The 23,194-nt window shown below is 31.9% G+C and overlaps 1 protein-coding gene across 3 annotated transcripts in view; it reads left to right on the top strand.

Annotated features, from left to right (window-relative positions):
- The window catches only part of LOC114331034 (paired amphipathic helix protein Sin3b), a 125,151-nt gene that overhangs the window by 62,890 nt on the left and 39,067 nt on the right, over positions 1-23,194 (top strand). For all 3 annotated transcript variants that reach the window (XM_028280494.2, XM_028280495.2, XM_028280496.2), the window contains exons 4-6: positions 4,397-4,663; positions 5,680-6,074; positions 6,199-6,414. In XM_028280494.2, the coding sequence (XP_028136295.1) occupies positions 4,397-4,663; positions 5,680-6,074; positions 6,199-6,414 (878 nt within the window). The remainder of the gene's footprint in view (positions 1-4,396; positions 4,664-5,679; positions 6,075-6,198; positions 6,415-23,194) is intronic.

Raw genomic sequence — 23,194 nt, 5'->3', positions numbered from 1 at the left:
GAGTTAAATGTACCAAAAAAACTAATCAGATTAGTAAAACTATGCCTAACCAACACCAAAGCAAAAGTAAGGATCCAAAATCAACTGTCCGATGAATTTAACATTAATGAAGGTCTAACACAAGGGGATGCACTGTCAACAACACTTTTTAATCTTGCGTTGGAACAAGTAATCAGGAAAACTCCTATAGATAGGGATGGTACAATATTTACAAAGCTCAATCAGATCGTTGCCTACGCAGATGATATAGACATAATCAGCTGGACATTAAAAGACCTAGAAAAAATTTATACATATTTTAAAGAAGCGGCACAGACTATGGGTCTAGAAGTTAATGTCTCAAAGACAAAGTACATGATAACAACTCGGGAAAAAGTACAAACGAAAGGCAACATATCTCTGAGTGGGCAAATATTTGAAAGAGTGGACCGTTTCAAATATTTAGGATCAACAATAACAGAAGGAAATAAAAACAGTGATGAGGTAACAGTAAGAATTTCGCTTGGAAACAAATGCTTCTACAGCCTACAAAATATCATAAAGTCAAAATCAGTATCTATTAATTCAAAAGTAAAAATATACACAACAGTAATGAGACCTGTAGTAATGTATGCATCAGAAACATGGACCTTGACTAGTGAACAAGAGGAACAACTTAGAACTTAGATGGGAAAGAAAAATCTTAAGGAAAATATATGGACCTATACAGGAGAATGGAGAATGGCGTATAAGAATGAACCACGAAATAAACAGAGTGTTTAACAGACCTACTATCACAAAAGAAATACGAAGTAAACGACTGAGTTGGTTAGGACACGTAGAAAGGATGGATGATAAGAGAAATACAAAAAAAGTACTTAGAAAAGAATTAAATGGGAAAAGACCGAGAGGTAGGCCTAGAAAGAGATGGATTGATGGTATTAACCAGGATTTGAAAGACCTAGGAATACGAGAATGGGAAAAACAAGCAAAGGAAAGAAAAACATGGGCAGCTATAGTCAAACAAGCAAAGCACACATAACGCCGACAAGACCTCCTCAAAAAAAGAAACAAGATAGTAATATTTTAGATAAATATCGTTTAGAACTTTTGAGGAGTTATGCGTGTGGCTGGCCTCCACACCATGTAAAACTTTAGAGCCTAGAAACCCCAACGGGCGACCATGGCCCTCCATGGGCTGTCAGCGGTCACCGATGATGATGATGATGTTTTCTTGGGACATCAATTTAATATTTTTTTATCTGTAACATTGGGGTCATGATCTAGAGCGGGGTTCAACTACTGTTGCAGTGTATGGATTTAGAACATTGTTCTGTTCTATGGTTCTATATATTCATAGGACTTTCCTTTTGGCCATTGGGACAAGCTGTATTGTGGATGCAAACATTCCAATTCAATCTGTAATACGTGAAGTACTAGCAAACTCGGTACTACTACTAATAACAAGTAGTGGCAGAAATAACAAGTGGCCTATTTCATAGCTTTTTCTCACCTTTGCACTGTTGTCAATAATTGATTGTTCGTTCCTCAATATGATTTCTCTGTGATCTTATGTATCTTTTTGTGTTAGAAATGTGTATTCATGATCATCATGATATTGTCTAAACAGAATTCAAGTAATAGTTTTCCATTATTGTTGATTTTGTCCTGTCCGTATGGTCCTATAACATCGTTCCATTTTTCTACTTCTTTTCCCATTCTAGCATTCATAACTCCTGTGATTACTATTTTCGCTGCACTATCATTTATTGCTTCTTGCAGTTTGTCTCAGAACTTATTATTTCCATTTTTTTTGCATCTTCATCAGGTCCATAGCATATAATTAGGTTTGTAATAATTGCTTCCTTTGTGCCCATCCATATATCTACTCTTAAGTATATGCCCATTGAAATATATCGTAACTTAAATATATTGTTACTTTATTGATGCTACCCAAGTAGCACAATAAAAACATTTTAGTTTTATTCTAGGTTTATAAAGGTTTTATTGTGGTAAATAAGAAGATAATGGTTTTAAAGTTACCTTGTAGATATACTGCCAGAACTTTAAAACTGTTAAGGCATTTGTCACTAGTTTTAAAGTATCTAATAAGAGTATCAAATAAGACTAATTAATCTTAATAGATAATTTGTCTTATTGTAGTTTTAAAATGGTTTATTCTCAGTTCACTTTAAAACTAATCAGTTTTATAAAGAACTTCCGGACTGTTTGGTTTTATTAGATGCTTGTTTGTTACTTTTTAGTTTTAAAGCAGTTTTAAAGATTCTACTAATATGACTAATAAAACCTATTATTAAAACTACTTGATCTCAAGACTATTATGTCAGTAAAACATATGCCTTAAAACTATTTTTGTAGTTATCTTTAAAGTTGCTTTCTTAAAAGCAATTAGTAGGCTATGTTAAAACCAAACGCTCTTAACTGAATCAATTTGGTTATCGTATAGACTAAACTATGCTTCTTATTAGAAACACAAAAACTAAACCCATCCCCTCTTCTTTCATGTCCAAAATGGTCGGCCATTTGTTTTACAGTTAGTATGGAAGAAATATGTCGCAAGTACTTAAAATATAAACAAACTGTCCATTTTAAAAGAAAAATACAACACACACAGCACTACGACGCGCGACGCCTCGATTTTAGGTTAGATTCACATTAAAACTGAGTGGCATTATTGACAGCAGCATTAAAACTAAACGGTTTTAATTCCAAGGCAACCTTGCTTTTATGTAGGATATAATAATTTGCTCTTGGCAAGGTATAAAATAAAACCATTTGATCTTATCAATTCTGTCGATAGACCAAATAGTTTTATTTGGATTTCGGCCATATTGCTTTCTGGAGATGCTAAAAGCCATGATAGATTACAATATAAGGCTTACATAAAAATTATAAATAAGCGACTTAAAGACATAAATTCGATTTATTTTAACATTTAAACATTAAAATTGTAGATAAAGTTAATTTTCTTTCAAATTAATATTTTTCGGATTTAAATTTTTTTATTATTTTTATTCTTTAATCGACAAAAGTCAGAAATTTTAGGGCGCGTGAGTTATTTAGACCTCTTTTTGTTAACATTATCGATAAAGTTGGGTGCGCAAGTGTTTTTCTACCTTGACAGTCCGAAATAACCAAGTACTTTTTATTATTTTATGATTACAAATGCGTATGTACCTATCATAACACATGTAAAAATTTGTTGGCCTATATGGAGTATATGGGTTTAAAGAATCATTTAATATGGTAAATCGTCTTTAAAAGTCTCCATTTACGAAACCTTTTTAAGTTTGCTATAAAACTGTCTACACTTAAAGTGTCTTTTAACATGGTTTTAAAAGCACTTCACAGCAGCTTTAAAACCAGTTGCTTAAGTTTTAAGAAGGTTGTTATTTTTGGTTTTATTGACCTCTTTCAGAGTGGGCCCTTTTATGCTGAAAGCGGTTTTATTGCAACCTTAAGGTTTACTTAAAAACCAAATGGTTGTAATTTTAGTTTTATTCTACAGTTTTAAAGCATCCTTAAAAGACTTAATAAATCCGTTCGGTGCTACTTGGGTACCCCTGTCTAAGCTTTCTTTTTCTGTTCTACTCCACTGTATATTAATTAAGTTTCTGTTTTCCAATATCGGGTTCCTCTTCCTTTTCTTTTTCCTTCTGTTCTAGCTACTACTTCAATCTTCTTATGTTCTATTTCTTTCCGTTTATGCTTCAAACATTTCATGTTGCCATTTTTAAAATGGCCATCTCCTTCGTTGTCATTATGTCTCTAAATGTATAATTAATAATTAACAATGATTATTGAAATAGTAAAATTATTTTAAGTGCTAGTGGATTGAAAATACAAACACAATTGAACCGCTTCCTATAAAGGAAATTTGTATCTCTCACCAAACGCGAAATATCGCACGATAAAATATTTGTTGAGCGTATAAAGGGAACTAGTCCGGGACTAATTACCTTTATACAATAATTCTTGTGGCGCCACCATCGTTTGTGGCATTTTGTTTACAGAGTCAGTTATTTTATTACTTCGATTAGCTTACGTTATGTATTTTAGGTCTTGTTTGTAATAATAAACCTTTTTTTATAAATAAATTAATAATTTAACTGTAGAAAAGCAGCACTATTTGGTCTTTTATTCATTGATTGTATAAAGGAATCAAGTCCCAGCTTTTAAAAACGACTTTTTGGCCTTAATCGTTTTCAAAGCCAAGTTTGTTGTATCACATGTCATTCTACTAGTCTTCTTCTACATTTCATCTGTAGAACAAAATTTGATAGGTCATCAAGTTTCTAAACTAAATAGTTTTTTTCGTTTTTCTCAAAACTAAATGTTGTGGACTTATACCCTTTATACAATAAGCGCTTCAATTATAATTTGTTTTGATTTACAGGTACCAGTTTCTGAACACTCCAACTCTGTGAAAAAACTTCCAGCCAAGCCATACCACAGAGATCATATGCCAGAACGACACGGAGTTCATCATAAACCAAGCCATATCTCAGGAAGCACTGTTAAGAGATCTCCTCCATATTCCTCGTATCAACACCGTGATGCACCACCCCCAAAGAAGCACAAAATTTCTCAAACATGTCGAGATGTGAGTTTAAGTGAGGCTGGAAAATATGGAACTCTAAACGATTACGCATTTTTTGATAAGGTATGTTTTCCAATTTGTGTATTTTAAAAAGAAACAATAAGTGAAAGTTAGCCTTTGTTTTGCACAAAAATAGAAAAGAAACTTTAGAGATGTGGTGTAAATCGTAAGTTATTGCGAATGTGACTTCAGTTGCTATAGTCCATTCACTCACAGTAAAATATTGTAAAACTTCCAAATTTTAAATAACTACTTGAATTGATACGAAATTTGGCATACACATAGCTACACTTCAAAGAAAAAAGTGATAGTGTGCTAATATGTGCTTTTGCCTTGGGGATGAGTATCGCCCCTTCTCGGGGGTGAAAAAATATGTGTTCAAAATAAGTAAGGAAATGGATGAACTAACTATGTAATAGGGAACTTGCATAAAATTTTAAATTCGAAAAAAATGCTAGAAATCACAACAGAACATAATTTAAAACACCAAAGAAAAAAAAAAGCTTTTTTTGTCTTTCGTCTGGCCTCTAAAGACGATTTAAAATTGAGGGCGCAAAATGCACCCTCATTGGTCATGACGACATATTGTATTGGATGTCCTCGCCATTAATTTATTAGGTTTGGCATTCGTTTTGACACTGACACTCAGTTTTTAATATATAAATATTTTGATAGTTGCTATTTCTGACTAATATTTGAAGGGTACAGGCAAAAAAGGTGTTATGTCAATTTTTGCAGAACATGAGTTTTTGGTCCCCTCTGTTAGCCAGCGATCTCGACTACCATTCTATAAATCAATCACAGCTATGAACGTGTTCAGTCAGGAATAACAACATATTTTAATTTCTCATCACTTACGCGATGTATAGCACTCTCTCCGCTCGTGATCTAAACATCGCGTGCATTCGCAAAAAACTTCACGAACTGTTTCATAAATAATTATTTTTGCCTCTTGGCATTTTTTTACTCAATTATAACTAATAATTTTTAATTTTTTTTTAAATTGTGTTATTTTAATTTTGTATTATTTTAATTTGTATTTATATGTTAATTATTTAATTTAATTTTCTACTTTACAGGTCCGAAAAGCTGTCCGTTCTCAAGAAGTTTACAACAACTTTTTACGTTGCCTCACACTCTTTAATCAAGAAATTGTTTCAAAGTCCGAACTTATTCAAATAGTTACACCCTTTCTTGGCAAATTTCCCGAACTTCTTCGTTGGTTCCGTGAATTTATGGGCCAAAATGAAAGTGAACCCGTACTATTTAACGTAGCTAGAAACGAGCGTCCTCAAGGCGATCATGCCCTGGAAATTGATTTGGCAACTGCAAAGAGGCTTGGAGCTAGTTATTGCATCATTCCAAAGGCACAAGAAGGATTGAAATGTTCCGGTAGGACGCAACTCTGCAAGGAAGTACTGAATGATCAGTGGGTGTCATTTCCTACATGGTCTGAAGATAGTACTTTTGTTAGGTATGTTTCAAATTGTACACATTTAACTACAAGTTGTTTTGTTTAAATTTTACTACTTATTTTTATAATGAATGACGAACATAAAGTGTTAAGATCACTATTTTATCTATCGTTTTTATTTCAGTTCACGCAAAACTCAGTATGAGGAATATATGTATCGTTGTGAAGATGAACGGTTTGAATTGGATGTTGTTATTGAAGTAAATGCTTCTACCATCAGGGTTTTGGAAGGGATCAACAAAAAGATGGGCAGAATGAACACTGACGATCTTAACAAGTTCAAATTAGATGATTGTTTGGGAGGTAACTCTCCCACACTGCATCAAAGAGCAATCAGAAGGTAAGCATTTATTGGCCTAATAATTTTATTTATTAAGTGCTAGTCTTGTATTAACGATCGTACAAATATATTATTATATTTGACTTCTTATAAAGCGCCTACCATATTTCTTTTTGTAAACCATAAAATCATACTCCAATTCTTTTGAGAAGCGTTCCCAGTGCTTTTTTTATATTACATATTTTAATTTACAATCTGCTTCACCTAACCAACGACCAATATAGAATCTTTAATGGTTGGATGGACGTAAAATCAGAAGTAACTCGTTTGATATATCCAAGAAGCCTCAAAGATTTGTTAATAATGGTTTTAAAGTGCTCATGAAAAGTTAGTGAAGTATCTAGCCATATTCCAAGATCTTTGATTACAGTTTGTGATGAAAGAACAGATGTATTAATACTGTAATCATATAGTAAAGGGTTATTAGTTCGATGAAAACGCATGACGTGACACTTACTTGTATTCAGTTCCATACCATTATTGATGCACCAACTTTAAAGTTTAGTCAAGTCGTCTTGTAATTTTTCAGCATCTTCACTTGACCTTATTACAGAAAATACCGTTAAATCATCAGCAAATAGGAGTACCACACCATGGTGAAAACTTTTAACTATATCATTAATATACACATTAAACAATAAAGGTCCCAAACTTTGGTATCCAGTGATACCAAAACTTTCAAGTTTAGTTAATAGGAGCTCATGATTAACTCTGTCAAATGCTTTTGATAAGTCTGTATAAATAGCATCAACTTAATGACCTGCCTCCATTGCTTGTGTTATATAACTAATAAAATATAGAAGGTTGACTTCTGTAGATCTGCCACTGCAAAATCCAAATTGTTGAGACGCTATTTTGTGCCTAAATACTAATGATAGATGTTCTGTTAATATGGCTTCAAACAGTTTTGGAATTCTGCTTAATATAGATCTCTAGTGTTAGGGCAAACGGACTTAAGTCCATTTTTGGCCAAAATGAGTTATCTACACATTTGGTTGTAAATTGTGAAGAAGTTTGTTTTGGTAAAAAAGAATTAAGTCTATCTTAAAATATAAGGTTTTTATTAAGACTGGTTCAACGCATAAGTTACATTAGACTATTTTTCTTTGAGCAAACGAATATATGTAACTTAAATCCTTTTTACCGATTGCTATTTTCTTAGTTTTGTCCGATATAAACGGCTTATGAAACTTAAGTCCTCTGTATCAATAGTCCACGCGTAGGTGCCGGTGTAAGTGTTTATGACATAAATCTTACTGATCGTGCTAAAACACTCACTTGTTGATTGAGAAACGCTAAAAGTTTTCTTCTTCTTCTGTTTCTTTTTATAAGAGAAAGTACTGGACTTACAATTTAACTGTACATAATTGTGCTTCAGGAGCAGCTTCCTGTTATATCTGGCATGAATCAGTTGCTCACCATGGTGCAAATGAGATCGCTTCTTGTCTTTTCAAGGAAATAATGAACCTGCCACCTGAAGTCACTAAAATAACCTTTTACTCAGATACATGTGCACGTAGCTGCCATGTTCATGTCAGTCATGCAAATGAAAAGCTCAATAAATGAGATCAACCATAAATCTATGATCTCTGGGCATTCACACATGTAATGCGATGTCGACCATTCCCTTGCTCCTCCTTATGATTAGGCAACTCTCATTAGATGGACAAACAAAAAACGCCCATTAAATGGACAACGTTTTTAAAGAAGCAAAAAAATGTTGATGAAGAGTTGTTCAAATTGCAGAAATGTCGTTGGCTGCAATACAGAAAAAAATATGCTACAATATTTTAAAAGAGTTCTCTGGAAGTGTCAGAAAATTTTAAGGAAATTAATTTTACTAGAAGAGGTCGACAAAGTGCAATAGAACTCAAGAAAAAGTATGATGGGTTAATACCTATAGCTCTTGAAAAATAGCAACATCTTCTAGATCTCTTACCGCTCGTACCAGAAGTATACAACAATTTTTATCAAGAACTGCCAACTACAAGTATGAACGATACGGACCCAGATTTACAGGAGTTTGTTTCTGATGACGAATAACTTCGTCATAGTTATATTATAATATAAAAACTAAATATTACTGTTATTAAAATGTAAACTTGTGTATTATGATTAAAATATCTGGTCAAAAAAACTTAAGTATTTTATTCTCTGATCCAAAGGACTTAAGTCAGATCAAACTTTATTATTTTACAATATTTCATATTAAACTATATTATGTATTGTAAATAAGCTGTTTTTGACCCATATGTGCTGACAAAATATTTAATTAGAATAAAAATAGATTTAGCATGTTTCATCAAATCTTTAAAAATTATTTCTGCAATATTCCATTTATTGACTTAAGTCCTTTTACCCTAACGCTAGAGAGATATAGGACGATAGTTCTTTATATCATGCTTATTATCGCTTTTATAAATTAGTGTTATATAACTCAATTTCCAGTAACTTGGGAATTGACCTGATAATGACTCACTGAATATACAGCGTGTAACAAAAATACAGGTCATACATTAAAGCACATATTCTGGGACCAAAAATAGTTCGAATGAACCTAACTTACCTCAGTACTAATATGCACATAAAAAAAGTTACAGCCCTTTGAAGTTACAAAATCAAAATCGATTTTTTCGAATATATCGAAAACTATTAGAGATTTTTTATTGAAAATGGACATGTGGAATTCTTATGGCAGGAACATCTTAAAGAAAAATTACAGTGAAATTTGTGTGCCCCATAAAAATTTTATGGGGGTTTTGTTCCTTTAAACCCTTCCAAACTTTGTGTACGTTCCAATTAAATTAATATTGTGGTACCATTAGTTATATTCAATATTTTTAAAACTTTTTTGTCTCTTAGTATTTTTTCGATAAGGCAGTTTTTATCGACTGGCGGCTTCTTTTTTAATATGTTTACATAAACATTATATGGGGGTTTTGTTCCTTTAAACCCCCCAAATGTTTGTGTACGTTTCAATTAGACTATTATTGCGGTACCATTAGTTAAACACAGTGTTTTTAAAACTTTTTTGTCTATTTGTATATACCATATTATATATATCATATTATTACCAAGTCGCCATAATCGTACCATTGATTAATAAGTACATAGATACCTCACCTTTAGGTAAAACCGAATTCAGTGTTAAACTCCGCCCAGTTACACCTCTTTGCCCCTCAAGTCTAAGTACTAACTGGCTGGACGGTGGCGACATTTATTGAAATTTTTGCCAAGATTGAAAAATAAATTTGAGTCGCTTGGCTGGCGTAATAGACAACGATATAAGGGTAGTATTCAGCATTTTAACAAATAATTTTAACGCGATTGTAATCTCTATTTTGGAATTCCGATTTTACTTCAGATAAAACGCTAAAAATTGATTAATAAAAATAGTGAAGAGGTTTCTTAAAAATTATTTAATTATTAATACACTACAAAAAAACAACAAAATAGAAAATACATAATAAAATTAGCAGTGATAATTCACATGTAAATTATTTTTTGCAATTTGTAAAAGAATGATATTTTCAGAACTAATGCGAAATAAACTATTTGAAGTTGATATACAGAATTTCTTTCCAGATCTTACCCATTCACCCCAGGTAAAATATTGCAAAACCTCCGAATTTTAAAGAATCCATTGGATTGGCATGAAATTTGGTATACATATATCTTGATAAAATGACAGGGAATTTCCAACATATAAATAGTTGAGGGCCATGTGCCTAGGAACAATAGGTATTAAAAGCTGATAAACGGACAGGATTATAGCCAGTTGCACCAACAAATAAACGATTGATTTTTTGATTTGGATTGCCCGTTTATTTTAAAATGCGTTGCACCGACCATTACTCAATTAAAACCGACAGTTTTTGATGTGTCAAAATTAACCACCCGATTTTCTGCGGTTATTTAAAAAATCGACTGTTTTTTACCTGACGTTTGACGTTTATTCCAATAACCTATAAAATTCCAGTTGTTGATAAAAATTAAAATAAGATAATTGAAAAGAGTAAAACCACGTAAAACGTTAAATTTAATTATTTTGTCATTTAAAGATGTTTAGAGAACATCATATATCCCATAATACTAATCGTTCAATAATATGGAAGTGCAATTGAAAATACTATTTTAGTTTTTAAATACTTTTACATTATGGGTATATAAAATGGGGAATTTCTGGAGAATATAATATTATTAGGGAATAGTGGATATCCCAGTCCTCAACTACAACTACCCAATGACACATGACACCATTGCAGAATATTCAGACAGAAGTTGTGTTTTACAATCAATCACAAATCCCTTCAAGAGTTGTTATTGAAAGAACATTTGGTATTTTGAAGAGATTTCCCATTTTAACATATGTAATGAGATGCAAGTTACCTTTTCTTCAAAGAATAATATCAGCTTGTTCAGTTTTACACAATATTGCAGTAGATAATAGATAGATAATAGAGAAAACCTTGAAATAGTGGCAAATGAGTGTGCTGTTGATATTGATATATTAGAAGCTGTGGCAGTACATTTTCAACCAGAAGCTAATCTAATGCAACTAAATTGTGTGTGTGTTTGCTTAAAAATATTGTTTGACATTTAAAGCTAGCTTAAATTAATTTTATTTTTGTTGGACTGCAGTTTGTTAATAAATTAATATTAATATTATATCGGTGACTGAGTTTAAGTACTTTATGTTCATTAGCAGGTTTTCAATAATAAATTTATAAATATTATACATGCTATTGGTGTTTAATCTTTTATCATTTAAAATATGTTCATTACTATCCATTATGACCCTCTCTTTTCACCTTTGGATAACTAGTTATCAGGAAGTTTATCTGACAGATTAGATACTAACAGATATCTGACAGAGAAATACTTCCCGTTAACTAGTTATCCGGAGCTGAAAAGATAGAAAGGATACTGCTATATAAACTTCCCAATAATTAGTTATCTGGAAATGAAAAGACCTCTAATATCTAATCTGTCAGATAAACTTCCTGATAGACAAAAATATAATAGAAGAATTAACCTTTATGATGGTTTTTTATTAATTTTTTTTGGCAGTGTTTAAATAAACAAATACTGAGGGCATGAAATGGATCACGAACAAGGATGTTCTAGGAGGAATGAAAAAAGAATTGGAGATTGTGTTTACCGTTAAACACATAAAACTGCAGTATCTGGGACACATATGAGAAATCAACACCGTTACTTCCTGATGCAGTACATATTGCAAGGTACAGTCAAAGCTAAGCGAAGACCCAGTAGAGGGAGAAGATCAATGGAACTGTTTCGAATCGCAGCTAGCAAGGTTATGATTGCTAATATGATTTCCAACATTCGAAACAGATAGGAATCAAAAGAAGATGGCATGAAAATGAAAGTGTATTACCTAATACTTTTGACTAAAAACTTTATAGATTCTAATCTATAAAAAGATTAAATTTTCAAATATAAATACTTGAGCCTTTGTTTTATTTTGTTAACCTGTTGTTATATATCTGTTGAATTGAACTCTATTTTGAATCTAGAATTTTAACGATATTAAAATTTATTGAAATTACCTCTTTATATCTATAATAAAAAATATTAATTTCTATACAAAAATGTAAAATATATTGAGTTTAATAAATGAGTTAATGATATTCTATGTCTGATCACTGTAAGTAGTAACACTTTAAAATTATTTACATAATATTCCTTTTTACTTTTTGTAATAACTCTAGCTTCAATAAAATGTTCTTTTTTATATTCGTTTGGGTCAAAAGTCAAAACATCAATAATCTATATCTGAGAATATTACTGTAGAGTTCTTTTTAATAAATAAAACCCAACATACAACTTTAATGATGAAAGTTTAATCAAATATCAATCCCACAATAATATATAAATTATTAATCCAAAGAAGCGACAACACGATAAATTCAAAAAACAAGTGAAGTTAGAGCTTTCTTCACATTTTTAACACGTTATGTCAAAATAAAGGAACTTTTATAATCATCTTACTGTGAATGCGGAAAAATTGAGTATCTAGATCATATTCTTCCAAAGTGTCCAATAAGAGTATCCAAGCAGTTTAATTTGAGAATCGAACTTACAAAATTAGGAGTACCAAAGAATTCCAATGTTCAAAATATATTGCAACATCTTACCCATGAACAACTAGAGGCAGTGATTATTCATTTAAACATTAACAAAATGGTAAATCAAGGCAACATTTTTAGGTTTTCATTTCAGTGTTGCAGCATTGATTAGAGCAAGACGAGCTGCAATACAATCAAATGTACTGACAGATGCACAAATATGCAAGCCAAGAAAGAGAGTAAGAAGAAGAAGGAACTTTTATTAAAGGATCGATGTTAAATAGGGTTTCGATATCTCTCTATTATCTAATAAAGTATCATAGTATCATCATAGATTATAATTTATAAAAATGGATTTATCATCAAGTTCATCTTGAGGATTTGGAAGATATAATGCATATGCTACCAAATATAAGATCTGTAAGAGATCGCAATGAATTGTATAGTATAATAAGTAAGTATAATGAAGATGAATTTAAAATAAGGTATATCTTCCCATATAACAAGCTAATATTTTCCCATGCAATGGCTTTTTGTTTATTTTTCACACCATCTGTTTGTTTATTTTCTACTATAAATTTATATTTAATTGCTAAATCTAAAATTATATCTTTCTCTAAACTAGAGAAGTGGCTTCCTTTATTTTCCATCGTAAGTATGAATAGTATGATAAGTATAATACAAACAAATCTGCAAGAAAACAATGTAGTGTTCAATTCATAACATAGACATAACCTTACAAACTACAAACAAAACTTTCTTTGACAAATCTTTTTTGACAGACGACACTCGGATTCGAATGAAATAATCGAATGAAGTACGATGTTGCCACTTATATATTGTCGGTTTGTAAACCAACAGTTTTTTTGAATGGTGCAACCCGTTTGAAAAATAACCATTGATCATCGATTTAAATCGTCGAATTGACGGTTAGCAAATCAGTTGATTTACAGTCTGTTGGTGCAACTGGGCATTAGAAAGTTTAAAACATCACTAATTAGATCATATTTCAAAACAAAGTAAATAAGTATATTTGAATGTTAATTCTTTTCAAACGAAGATAGTAAAATTAAAATTTTAGGGTTCTGTTATGGGTTTTAGGGTTTGTTCTGTTCTTCCTAAAGCACCTAAATCTTGAAACCCTTCTATAATGTCATCTAATTTATTGTACTCCAATTGTTTTTTCAAAGAAATTTCATTAAACATTAACACACAAATTTTTTCCCACTCATCCATTGTCTCTACTTTTTTCTTCAACTTGTCAATTAAGGAAATGTTTAAACCAGTTCTTAATTTTATGACACGCAACCAAGTTTGAATTGTTTTTAGTGAAGTTAAGATTAAGTTAAGAGATCTAATTACAAATTTTTAACAACTAGGAGACTTATAATAAATGGATTTTTAACAACTAGGAGACTTATAATAAATGGCCAGAGCTAAATCCTTTTCATTGTGACTCCATTGTGAACGAGTTTTGTGTGAAAACTGCATATTAACAAAAGTGTGCACGTATATGCTTTTATTTTCTAACAGTACCTCTATCATGAATTTGGTTGCCGATTTTCTGTTTTTTGTTCTTCTACAACGCTGACTGTTCTTCTGACGGCACTTCTTCTTTAAAGCATTTACTTGATACTCCAATTTTTTTACCTTCTCCGTCAATTCAGTTTCAAGTTTTGTGGGCAAATTAATATCAAAACTGGAAATATCACTGAGACTACTACTTGATCTCTTAGGCGATGGAGTTGACCTAACCATACAATCGCCACTTGTAGATTTTTTACGTTTCGTACCGCAATAAACGTATGTCGAGCATAATACTGGTGGGGTATCACCTAAAATAGGTAATGATTGAAATGTATGTGTAATAATTTTAATTAAAGCAAAACAAGCATCTTCGTTATTTCTGGAGTGATACTAACAACGCATTCATATTTAAAAAAAATCTCTTTTGATTTAATTGTATAAAAAATATATAAATCACTCAATATCAACTGATTTTATATAAAATATATTTTAATAGTATTCTCATTGACAAAGCGCATTAGGCAAACATAAAAATATTTCCAAAGTTGAGTACTCACCTAAATCAGTTGCTAACTGTGCAAATTTTAGAGGAACAGCATTTTTCCTTAATAACTTTGTTTGGCCACTTTGGTAAATATGTTCCACTGCATAATGGTACTGGCAAATTACCCTCTGTTTCAGGTCACTGATATCCATCAATATAATATCAATATTTCCGCAGTTTTTTTGCCAAATTTTTGTGCGCTCTACTAGTCCGTTCTTTAACGGTAAAATATTGCAAAACTTCTAGATTTTAAAGAACCGCTTGGATTGACATGAAATTTGGCATACACATAGCTAACAAGTCAAAGAAAAAAAGTGATATTGTGCCGATATGTGCTTTTGCCCTGGGGGTGGTTTTCACCACCTCTTATGGGTGAAAAAATATTCGTCCAAAGAAAGTCAGGAAATGGATAAATTGGCTAATTTTAAGTAACTTTTGTTCTATAGAGTTTTTTCACTAAGTCAATACTTTTCGAGTTATTTGTCAGTGACTATGTTCATTTTTTCAACAAAATAATCGCACGCTTTTAGACGGTTTTTCGCAAATAACTCAAATAGTAAGTATTTTGTCGAAAAAACATTCTTAGCAAAAATATAGCCTGTAAAAAATTTAAAAAAATGGTGTATATATCACGTCTTTACACCTAGTAGAAGCAGAGTTATAGCTAATGAAAAATAGGTTCATATTCGTCAAATTCCAAATGGAATATTTTAACATGAAATAACCAAAAATGAAGCATATTTCGGGGAAAACTCATTACAACTTATTTAAAGTGTTCAAAAATCTTCATTTTTGCTTTATAAAAAAAAATTCTAGCATCAAAATTAAATAAGTTAGGCTCAAAATAAAGTTAGTCCCTTTTGGTTTTGGTAAAAAAATCGAGAAAATCACCCCCTAATTAGCATCTTAAATGAACTTAATCGTTACGACTTCACAAGTTTCTTGACCTGTGTATATATTGTTTATATGATCTGTAAGTTTCATCGGTTCAAAGTCCTTATTATTGAAAAGGCTGTAGTTAAAAGGGGTTGAACGAGTCACTGATCACGAATGTATGCAAATTTAGAAACACCAAATCTTAATCAATTTTTGTCTAACAGTAAAACAAAAAAATACATGATATTCAGAAAAGCAAATCTGACTATTTTTGTTTTTCGAGATTTTTGGTATCTCTAACAATTTTTAAGTTATTTTGAAAAAAAGCATATTTTTCAAAATTTAAATTTTTAAAAATTTTACTTTACAGATCATATAAACACAACATAAGTAAAATAATTTTTGGAGCGGTGACGATTAATTTCATTTAAGTTGCTAATTAGGGGGTGGTCTTCCCGATTTTTTTTTGCAAAAACACAAGGGACCAACTTTATTTTGAGCGTAACTTGCTTAAATTTAATGTTAGAAACTTTTTGTAAAACCAAAAATAAAGCTTTTTTTAAACACTTTAAAAAAGTTATAGTGGGTTTTCCCCAAAAAGTGCTTAATTTTTTGGATATTTCTCGTCGAAATATTCTATTTGAAATTTGGTGAATATGAATCTATTTTTCATTGGCTATAACTCTGGTTCTACGAGATCCAGAGACCTAACGCGTACAACATTTTTTTTTACTTTTTTATAGGCTATATTTTTGCTAAGAACGTTTTTTTCGACAAAATACTTATAGGTCTGGATCCCGCGTATGAAAAAAAGTTGATTAATAGCAAGCTGAAAATTTGTTAATAGCTTAAGGGTGTCTAGTCGGACAAACTTTGATATATGGGAACACTGGAACAGGGACAGTTTTAATTGTGGAATAGCTCAAAAATTTGGAACGGTCAGACCACGAAAACGGCACATTTATTTTGTCCGACAGAACAGACTTAAACGCTCCGAACAGAGATTAAACTCTCATGCAAAAGTCAGACTGCTATTTATCACCTGTCATAATTCTCTAATAGAACTAATAGAATAATAAAGCTCTATAGAACAAAAGTTACTTAAAATTAGTCAGTTTACCCATTTCCGGACTTATTTTGGACATATATCCTTTCACCCAAAAGAGGGGGTGAAAGTCACCCCCGGGGAAAAAGCACACATCGGCACAATATCACTTTTTCTCTTTGACATGTAAGCTATACGTATGCCAAATTTCATGTCAATCCAAGCGGTTCTTTAAAATTTAGACCAAAAACCGTGAAAGAATGGACTATACGTCTTTCAGGGGAAATTTAAAGAAAGATATATTATTATTTGTTCCATCGTTTCTTTCAAAACATCCCGCGTAAACACACTTATACGTTACAGAGGCCATTTTATCTAAAATGTGAGTCCTTTTTTTTTAATTTTGCTATAACTTGTCACAACACTTGTCACAGATAATACACCTATAGGGTAAGTTCTGCCCTGACACTACTCCTACCTCCTCGCAAGTCAGAGAGGGAATGAGAAATCTCGATACGGTTTTCGAGTAGCGCCATCTAGTTGTTGATACGTCTTTCGGTTACCAAGAGGTGAGCTATCTAGATGAATATTTATAATCAATGATCGTACTTAACCATATACAAATATGTGGTGGATTTGACAAATATTCGAAATATCTCGATAAAAACTTGATTTTTCGAAAAAGTACTAAGAGGCAAAAAAGTTTTTAAAACATTGTGTTTAACTAATGGTACTACAATAATAATTAAATTGGAACGTACACAAAAGTTTGGGGGGGTTTAAAGGAACAAAACCCCCATAAAATTTTTATGGGGTGTCTAAATTTCACTATAATTTTTTTTAAGATACTACTGCCATAAGAACGCCACATGTCCATTTTTAACAAAATATCTCAAATAGTCTTTGATATATTGGAAAAAATCGATTTTTATTTTGTAAATTCAAAGGGCTGTAACTTTTTTTATGCGCACATTTGTACTAAGGTAAGTTAAGTTCAATCGAACTATTTTTGGTCCCAGAATATGCGATTAAATTTATGACCTGTATTTTTGTTACACCCTGTATAATATAGGGGACGAGCTAATACAAAACTACAGTATTTCAATAAGATAGGAGGTACTGCATCAGGACCTAGACCTTTCCGTGGTTTCAGATTAGTTAGATGTTAATAGACTTCGGAGATGCTAACAGAATAATTAGAAACATTCTTATCACTATCAGTTATGAGTATTTGATGTTGAGTTATATTATCCTTACGATACACGGATAGAAATGAGAAGCAAACAGATTGGCAGATTCAGACATAGAATTGGACCTAACATTATCAAGGAACATTTCAGAAGGTAGAGAATTCTGGTCCTTATTGGCATTTGCAAATTTCCAAAACAACCTACTGTCAGCCTGTATGGAACACTGGGCATCACTCACGTACTGATTATAGCATTGTTTAGAGAGTACTTTACACTGAGATCTAAGACATGAAAATTTGTCGTAACTGTCTAAATTCAACAATGTCTTGTGTTCTTGGTGTGCCATTTTTTTCCGTATAACTAGTTCCCGTAATTCAGGTGTAAACTACGGAGGAAATTTCTTGTCAGAATTTTTTTTGATGGGGACATGAATCTCGATTATTGAATATAAGACATCGTAAAATATATTAATCATTTCATCTAAAGACTTACCCAACAGCAAATCAGTTTTAATTAATTTGGAATCTTAGTTATTCTCAAAAACCAATCCCGCTAGAGAGAGAGCTCAAAATTTATGAACGATAACTTTGGGAAAACAATTTATTTGTCCTTTGATCTCGAAGCCCTAAAACGTTGACAATAAATCGTTTACAGGTGTGTTTTGCCAAAGTGGCCACAACTTTTACAAGACGTCTTATGGGTTAAAGAGGATTCAAAATTTATGTATCATCTGTATGCATTCATTAAAATTTGATGATAACTACTGATCTGTTTTTACCAATTTTTCATTAACTAGAGACTATCAATAATTCAAATACTTGCATCTGCGATAATCGTAATTTAATGTAAGGAACTCTAACAATGGTTTTATACTAAGCCATACTAAGAAAAAGAAAAATTAAACTAAAGTCGCCATTACCTTTTATCCCGCTCGATATACCCAGTCCACCAAAGAAATCATGCGCCCGTTAATCGCACAGTGTTTAAAAAATAATTAATATATCTTACAATTTACTTTACACCAACAGATAACAATTTTTAATTAAATAAAAACTGCAAACTAAGTAAATTTATTTTATAATTGTGTTTTGGAAATTATGAGGTGGTCGGAATATTTTGCATAGCAATTTACATTCTGTGCAGAGAATATATATGTACTACGTTTTAATTATTTATTTAATTTTGGAGTCACTTAACATTAAAAACCAATATGTTTAATACAAACGTTAAATTAACAAAATATGTAAGTTGGTATTGGTTAGTTTATGTCATTACGTGGAGTATAATAGGATGAACATTGAGGAAAACCGCAATGTTTTTTAAAGTCGAAGTCATTCTTGTTGTTTAAAGTATCAACACAGTGGATATCTTACTGGGAAATTAGAAAATAAGTAAAACGCCATGTGCTCTTTTGTAGAGTTCAGTATTAACCATGCTTTATTATACATAACCTCACATAATTCTTATACATGGCATATGACATAAGTCATCTTCATAGAACATTACTTTTTGAACTAAATATTACCAACACCCCCACTAGTTCAAAATACAATATAACCCTAAGAAACCAAACAAACAATATTCAAACAATTCATAAATTTATAATGTTTAGCACTATGCAAAGCTTTAGTTAATAAGTCTGCTGGCATATCAGCTGTTTCTAAATATCTCAGTTCAATTTCTTTTCTGGATATTGTATCCCTAACAAAATGATAACGCACATCTATGTGCTTCGACCTTTTATGAAATACACTATTCAGAGAAAGCTTTTGAGCCCCTTGATTATCATTGTACAATACAACAGTAAAAGATTTACCCAAGAGTTCTATCAAAATATTTCTCAAATAAATAGCCTCTTTTGAAGCTTCACTAATTGCCATATATTCCGATTCGGTACTAGAAAGTGCCACAGATCTCTGCTTCGTACTCTCCCAGGATATCACAGATCCAGCAAGTTTAAAACAAAAACCAGTGTAAGACTTTCTATCACTCACATTTTGTGCCCAGTCAGCATCAACAAAACCTTCCAAATTTTTGTCATTTTTAGTAAATTTCAGACAAAACGACTTGGTAGCCTTTAAATATTTTAAAACCCTTTTTGCTGCATGCCAATGAGATTCATTAAAACAATTGTTGAACTGACTTAGGTAACTTACGCAATAAGAAATATCAGGTCTAGTCATAACACAAAGATACATTAAACTTCCAATCAAATGTTGATAAGGCACATCTAAATTACAATTGCCTTTTTCAAAAATTGGATTAACTTCCATTGGTGTGGTCACAGTTTTAGAACCTGTCATCTTAAACTTTGCCAATAAGTTGTCAATATATTTTTCTTGATCAAGTGTTATAATATTTTTATCTTTGTTAATATTAATTCTAACACCTAAACAGTTTTTAGCCTGTCCCAAATCTTTGATTTTAAATTTTAAACTCAATTCCTTCTTAATAAACTCAGTTTCATAAGCATTATTCGAAAAAAGGAAAAAATCGTCTACATACAAAGCAATTATTGTCATAAGACCATTTTCTCGTTTAATAAAAACACAAGATTCATAATTTGACTTTTTATAACCTAATTCTGTCAAAACTACTTCAACCCTCTTATACCAAACCCGAGACGATTGCTTTAAACCATAAATGGCACGTTTGAGCTTTAAAACTTTATTTTCCTGACCCTGAATGATAAAACCTTCTGGTTGCCGCATAAATACATTTTCTTCCAGCTGACCATTCAAAAAAGCTGTGGCCACATCCAAATGAGTTATATCTAAGCCTAAATTAACCGATAGTGCTATCAATAACCTAAAAGTGGAATGCCTGACTACTGGAGAAAAAGTTTCCTGAAAATCAATACCATATTGTTGTGTAAAACCCTTGGCCACTAGTCTAGCTCTATATCTAGTCTTACCTTCACTGTCAGTCTTTCTTTTAAAAACCCATTTACAGTCTACCACACTGCCTGTTTCTGGAATGTCAGTCATTTCCCAAGCATCATTTTCATTGAAGGATTGCATCTCTTGTAACATTGCTTGCTTCCAATTATTCCCATCTGGTCTTTCCAGAGCTTGTTGGACAGTAATCGGATCATTTTCTAGATTATTTTCTGTGCATAGATATGTCACATAATCAGAAAAATCTTTAGGTTTTCGGATACGCTGAGGTCTGTCTCTATCCTCCACTGGTATATTCTGCCCCTGCACATCTTCTTCAGGTTCATATTCGCTAACATCACTCGATTCATTTACAGAAGAACTATCAGGTGTAGCAAAGGTTTCTGTGTCAGTTTCTTGCTCTACTAACTCTGGGTTTTCTGGAAAGTTTTCATTTTCCCCCACTGAAACTGATACTTCCACATCTTCCGCAGAATTTTCACTTATAGGATTAATAATTTTATCCTCAAATATAATTACATCTCTGCTAGTATTGATTACGTTTGTTTCTGGGTCAAACAGCCTAAAACCCTTAACGTTTTCTGAATACCCAATAAAAATCTGTTTCTTAGACTTCATGTCCCATTTCAGTCGCTTTTCTTTAGCAACATGGACCATTGCATGACTACCAAAAACTCTAAAATGGCTAATATCAGGTTTTTTATTATACCACATTTCATAAGGAGTTTTGCTGCCTAATCCTGAAACAGTAGAACGATTTCTAATGTATACAGCTGTATTAACAGCTTCTGCCCAAAATTTCTTTTCCAGTTGAGCATCAAATATCATACACTTTGCCTTTTCTACAATGGAACGGTTTAATCGTTCAGACATACCGTTTTGTTCTGGGGTATAAGGGTTTGTTTTCTGATGTACAATACCATGACTTTCTAAAAAACTGTCAAATTGTTTGTTCACAAACTCACCCCCGTTATCTGATCTAAATGATTTAATCTTTAGGTCAAGTTGTGTTTCAACTAACACTTTGAATTTTTTAAACACTTCGAAAACTTGATCTTTTGTTTTTAAAAAATAAACAAATGACATTCGTGTATAGTCATCAATTAAAATAAAAAAATACTTAGAGCCTCCAATTGACCTAGTTTCCATGGGCCCACATAAGTCTCCATGAATAACTTCAAGTGGCTTTTCTGCTCTTGTACCTGTGTTTTTAAAAGACATACGAGTCTGTTTACCTTCACAACAAGTAATGCAATTAGATTTACTTAACTTTGTAACATCTGAGCAACTGAGTCCTAAAACAGAACCATTTTTCATTTTATCCATGTCCAAACTATTAATATGGCAAGTCTACGGTGCCATAATTCAGAAGAGACATTAAAATTACATTGTTCAGAATACTGTACATTAGCTACATTAAGTTTATACACACCATTACAAAGTTCAGCAACAGCAATTAGACTATTATCAGCATTAAAAATTTTACACAACATAGGTTCAAATACTACCTTATTTCCATTTTTAAGCAACTGACTAACTGACAAAAGATTTGTCGACAATTGTGGTACACAGAGAACATTTTTTACAGTAACATCAAAAACATCTTTATTTACAATAGTTTTTAAAAGTATGTTACCTGTAGCTACTACTGGAACCATCGTTTTATTAGCTACCATAATTTCTTGACAAAAAGAGTCTGTACATACCTTGTTTAACAAATTTCTATCAGCTACTAAATGCGAACTAGCTCCTGAATCTATATACCAATCTGTTTTCTGAAAGTTCGTACTCAAAAATACAACACTAAAGGCATTTTCCTTTTTGTTTTGAGATTTTTCTTTTGCTAACAAAGGACACTTGTTTTTATAATGGCCCCACTGTTTACATCCGAAGCACCTAACTTCACGAGTTCGTTCTTCTTTTTCAACTCTATCACTTTCACCAAAATTGTTGCGCACTGTCGAATTTGACTGATTTCGATTTGGCTTATTTCTGTGACGGGTAAAAAATGCACCACTTTTATTATCACTATCACTTTCCATATCAAGGAGTTTTGTTTTAATACTATCAGTGGTAATTTTAAGAGAGGAATTTTCAATTGCTAGTACCATGGGTGTGAATTTCTCAGATAAGCCCGCAAGCATTAAGGAACCCACCAGTTCATCATCAATCCCAAATCCGGTACCTCGTAACCTCTGGCTTGTTTCTACAATCTGATTAACATAAGAAACCATTGTATCACAATTTTCTAAACGAATAGAAATCAAATTGCGTAACAAACTTATGCGTCGTGTAATGCCAGAATCGTCAAACATTGACTTCAATTTATCCCATAACGATTTTGCAGTCTTCGCCTCCTTTATATGTATATAAAGAGATGGATCTATGGTTAAGATAAGTTTTGCTTTAGTTTTCTGATCTTCACTCTTCGTGGCTTCGTCAGTTCCTGGTTCACTTTCGACACGTTCAGCAAGTCCTTCTAAGATGAGAAAATTCTGAGCAGCGAATGCCCAATCGTCATAATTAATACGACCTTTTAACTTCGGCACGTTCATCAAATAATTGGACGCCATTATCTCTACAACAAAATCTGCACTTACTTGTATTACTAT

Source organism: Diabrotica virgifera, chromosome 7 (assembly GCF_917563875.1).
Source record: "Diabrotica virgifera virgifera chromosome 7, PGI_DIABVI_V3a".
NCBI lineage: Eukaryota > Metazoa > Arthropoda > Insecta > Coleoptera > Chrysomelidae > Diabrotica > Diabrotica virgifera.
The sequence above is the reverse complement of the archived record's forward strand: the minus strand, read 5'-3'. Positions and strand labels throughout refer to the sequence as shown.